This window comes from Camarhynchus parvulus, chromosome 1A, assembly GCF_901933205.1.
Source record: "Camarhynchus parvulus chromosome 1A, STF_HiC, whole genome shotgun sequence".
NCBI classification, from domain to species: Eukaryota; Metazoa; Chordata; class Aves; order Passeriformes; family Thraupidae; genus Camarhynchus; species Camarhynchus parvulus.
In genome coordinates, this window is record NC_044586.1 from 45284245 (window position 1) to 45289244 (window position 5000).

The 5000-nt window shown below is 38.4% G+C and overlaps 1 protein-coding gene across 15 annotated transcripts in view; it reads left to right on the top strand.

Annotated features, from left to right (window-relative positions):
- FOXP2 (forkhead box P2) overlaps nucleotides 1–5000 on the top strand; it is a 404388-nt gene that overhangs the window by 360020 nt on the left and 39368 nt on the right. For all 15 annotated transcript variants that reach the window (XM_030960104.1, XM_030960089.1, XM_030960092.1 and 12 more), the window contains 2 exons: nucleotides 1817–1904; nucleotides 4479–4562. In XM_030960104.1, coding sequence (XP_030815964.1) covers nucleotides 1817–1904; nucleotides 4479–4562 — 172 coding nt within the window. The remainder of the gene's footprint in view (nucleotides 1–1816; nucleotides 1905–4478; nucleotides 4563–5000) is intronic.

Consider the following 5000-nt stretch of genomic DNA (forward strand, 5'->3'; position numbering starts at 1 on the left):
TGTACTCTTGCTTGCTCTTGTGTTATCCCCATGTACCTGTGGCCATGCACAGGTGAGCATATGTGCATGTGGAAGCACAATGTGCTGGTGTTCACTGGTGATAGGGGTAATGATGCGGAGGTAAAATCTGTCTTCAGACCTTTTTCTGGAAATTTTGTACCTAATTAACTGAAAATATTAAACCATTACATTAACAGGCCATGCACTATCATGCCTGTGTAATTGAAGGAGTAAAATTCTTCTGAATCAAAATTTCAGAAAACAAGTGAATGGTATGTTCTGAGCAATTAGCTGCTTTTTAAATGGATTGTGCCTTTTTGCATCAATGGGAGGATGAAGTCAGTTCCTTTGAAAAGAAATAAATTATAGGTTTTATGACTCACATAAAGGAAATGTGTCCTTGGTGATGCTTGAACTTAGCATAAACTACCTAGCAAGTTACAGGTATATTCTTAAAGAATTTTATGTTAAAAGAATGAACAAAACCTTTCACAATTACTTATGTCTCTTGCTCAGCCATGCCTGTTTCAAGAATAGCAGAACATTTTGCTCACCTGAAAACTATCATAGGTCCTAAACATATGAAGTCGTGATTTAAAAGACACAGATGTTAGTAGAAGCGATACAGTCACTCTATTTTTCCACTATTTCTGACAAATACATTTTCCCCATAGATTAACAATCAAATGACTGTGCAGTTCTCTGATTAATTCTGCTAGAAAAGAAAAGAAAAAGCAGAAGATACATTTCCTCCATGGTATAGATAACTTAGTTCTTATAACGGTGAGACCATCAACTGTGAGACCATATGTGCCTCGAGTGCTTGCAAAGCTTACCCCTCATGCCTACAGTGGAAATAGCCAGTAAATCCACATTCAAAGGCAGAACTCCTTTGCTCCCATTTCTTCTTTAACCTGATCCTTATGTTTTCTTCTCCATGGAGCAGAAAGCCCACTTTTAAAGCTCTAGAAGGGACTTCTTGATCCTGAAAGAGCGAGAGAAGAAAACAGACACATAGTCCTTCAAAAAAACATTATTAATTGATCTTTGTAAATTTTTGCTCAATTGAAATGTCTGGAGGACAACCACTTGGGTCTGGGCTAAACTTCAGTTTCAGACAGCTGCTCACTGAGGTCCTCTTTCCCTGATGCAGAGTGTGTTTTTGTTTTGCTAAGCTCACATGTGTAGCCTGAACCTTTCCCAGGAAGTTTGCTGTCTTAATAAGGTGTATAGCTGGTCCTTCCCTTGCCTCTTCATAGACTTTTCTTCATACTGGGAGGGGACAATCATTTCCATCATCCTCAGAGTCTACTTCTAGAAACTACATTGAAATTTGGCAGGTCTGTTTTTGGGGAGGGGTAGTGGATGTTCTCTTGTTGCTTAATGATTATAAAGAGCAGATAGAGAAATCTTAACAAAGTCTACATTAATTCGCAGTAGTTCAAGCAGCCTAAAAGCAATTCTGTTTTTCGGAGACTCATTTATAAGGTGATTGTCTTCATCTGCATCAGCAACAGGGAATGGAAATCAGTTCAGTCGTTGTAACAAATATTCATAACTGGTTACATTGGCCCTTAGATAGGATATGTGACCTGTGAGATATAAACTGGGTATCTGGCAGTCCTCACTGGGAAATTTTGTAGAACTAAATGAAATAATCAGTTTAGTTATTGTGTATTGTTGTCTGTATGGTATGCTCTGACTAGGTCTTTCTGCACAGCTCCCCTTGGAACTAATGGAAGCCATATGTGCAGGAGAGAAAAATGTACTCCAAGTTATTTTCCTCATATTAACACTGTCTTACTTCCTTCTCTAGGCACCTTAACAATGAACATGCATTGGATGACAGAAGCACTGCTCAGTGTCGGGTGCAAATGCAAGTGGTTCAGCAGTTAGAAATACAGGTTTGTTATATGGATACATTACCCTATTACTTATTTACTGTTTACCTAACAACCTACCTCTGTTTACCTAAACTAAATTAAAAACACTTGCCTTAGTGACTCTAGCTTAAAGACATATGTTTCTTACATTAAATTTGTTGATATTCATGAATAAGTGAGGGGTTTTTACTTAAAGATTTTTTCACGTTATAAATTATGCAATAATTATGTAACATCAAGATTGTCTACAGTATTTTGCTTGAACTAAGACTCTAATGCTATTCATCACGAACAAAAAATGCAGTCCCTGGAGCAAAGACTGGATCCAAGCCATCTTCACTTTTTAAAATGCTGGGTCAGAGCCCCTCTTCCTTCTTCCCCTTCTGACCCAGTGCTTGTCTGTGCTATTCTCTGGGATAAAAGAGTAGCAGAGCATACCTCCACCCAAAATGACCCCCAGTCTGATAGGAGGCATTTTTCTGCAAGCAAGAAGGTGTAATGTGAGACCCACTCAGGAAGGTCCCTAGGGAGTGCCATGCCTCAGACGACAGGCCTGCAGTGCCCTGTGCATGCTCTAACCATTAGAGGTCACTGCGTGTATGTGAATCTTTTTTAAAAAAAGACTGGATCTGGCACTTGGTGCCATGATGTAGTTGAGGTGTTAGAACATGGGTTGGACTTGATGATCTTAAAGGTCTCTTCCAACCTAGAAATTCTGTGATTCTGTGAATGCTTCCTTCTGCTTATGCAGGGAGTGGTAAGTACCCCTGGGGTCTCCCAGGATTGTGGCAACACCTACGGGCTGCTGAGGTTGGGCACAAGCCTCAGGGGTGACCATGCAGGACACTTGGACCACGCTGTCTCCTGCCCACACAGCAGTCATGGTGGGGCGTGTCTCAGCAGTCCCATGCCCTCTTGGGACTGCTCAGAGGAGCTCAAGGGATGCAGCAAGGGGCCAAGATTTTTGTCCCTGTTTCTTGCCATATGTAGAGAAAAAAGGATAACAGCTCTCACCTTTCTCACCTTTTCGGAATATTGTCTCACAAGTTCTCTTTCACGTAAGAATGCTTCTTCTTCTTTGAGCTGAGACTTTTTTGGATCTTTTTTACTTTAATGCTGGAAATCCAAAACAACGAGAGGAGCATACAATAATGTAATTTTCTGTCATTTCTCTTAAAATGAATGATTTTTAAACCCAGGTGAAGCTGCTATTTCTTTTATGTTATTTACACAATAGTGTTAACTTCATTTGTATGTTAGGTTTGTTAGGAATTCATGTCATGGCAAATAGTATGTCACTAAAACATCACACACATAGAATGAAGCTACACATATTTCGAAGAAAAAACCTTTTTCACAACCCTTGCCTCAAATATTTTTTAATAGAATATGCACTAGATCAAATTAAATACTTGCACCACTAAAGATAGTTCCCTCTTTTAAAACTACTTGCAAGTTCTCCAGTCCTTTGTCCTGTCTCAGTCTACAGGTGTAAGAACAAGAACTCTCTGGAAAATGGTAGTGTTAAACACTAAGTTTAATTCTTATTGCAAATAATGTTGAAATCATGTTTTAGGTAGCCAGAGCCAAATCACTAGAGTAAAATTTTGAACATTTCTTCTTGTAAACTAGTTTGTGAAAAAAATTAAATCTTTTCTGTTGTAAAATACATTTTCCTCTTTTATATCCTGCTGTTTTTCTCAACGAGTTGCAGATTTCAAGCACTTCGTCCTGTTTCATTTTTTACTTTTAATTTGGTACCTTGTTTGAATCTGAAACGACAATTATTTACATAATATATGATCAGAAAATGATATCAGTCAGGAAAAAGTAGGTTTAAGTAACACAATGATTTTTGAAGGCAGCATAAGGGCTTCATAGGAATTGTTTACCATTTACAAAGGCTAGGCTGTAATCTAACAGTTGAAGTGAAGATTTAGCTTGCAGTGTGACCAATTATGCCATTTTTTGCTTTGTCTGACTGCTAGCGAAGTAGGGTCCATCAGTTGTAATGAGACCCAGTGCAGTGTCGATGCCGACTCGATGGCAGAGTTCAGTGTTTCACACTGCCTGGGCTCTGTCACTCTATTGAATTAGATTGATGATGGCAGATTGCAGGGGGCACTAACTGGACCTCAGTGGGAAAGGATGAAGTGTGTAGTCAATCCTGGCAGGCACTGTGCTTTGAGGACCCTTCACCCCTTCACAGCTGTTGGCACTAGTCCATTGCTAACAGTGTCCGCAGGACTTTAAAGAGACACTATGGGCCTTCTAATTTATGGTCTTAGTAACTTGTTACTGTCGAGGCAACTGTGACCTCAATTCTCTTATTGACAAAAAGATGAAGTGCTATTTGTTTTCTCTGACCTTTTAACATATGAAAGGCTATAAAAGTTTTTGTTGGTTTTTTTTCCTTCCTTTCTTTCTTTCTATGCCCAAAGTTGCATTTCCTCTTAGATAAGTTTCTACTGACACAGACTTTTATATGCAGGAATCATTACACCAAGACAAGCTCAATGATAAGATATATCACTGCACTGAAATAGCTGTATCAGTCATTTCTAAAATGCTTCTGATCCCACTCTTTCTTAACAGCTTTCTAAAGAACGCGAACGTCTTCAAGCAATGATGACCCACTTGCACATGCGACCCTCGGAGCCCAAGCCATCTCCAAAACCTGTAAGTGCATATTGCTTTATAAACAGTAAATAGGTCTACAAAGGTAGCGGGCTAAGAAAATGAACAATTTAGTGACAGTTGGAAAACAATGAGTGTGATGAAAAATATGGCAATAAAATGAAGGTAAAATGCAATATCTTGTCAAATTGTATGTTTCTTTAAAAGTAATGCTATCTTTTGCAAAATCTATCCAATCTACACCATAGGTGACACTAAACAAAGTACACCTATAAGTGTCCAAATCATTGCCTTGAGACTGAAACTAGACAGAATATCTTTTTTGTGATAGGTTTAGAGATATTAAAAGGAAATCCACTTTGAAAGATTTGAAGTTCATTGACAGTACAAAGTAAATGTAACATGAATCTAGGTACTTAGGAAATTTTGTAAATTGCTTACCAGAGACACAAGTAAACAATTTGTTATTCTTAAATGAAC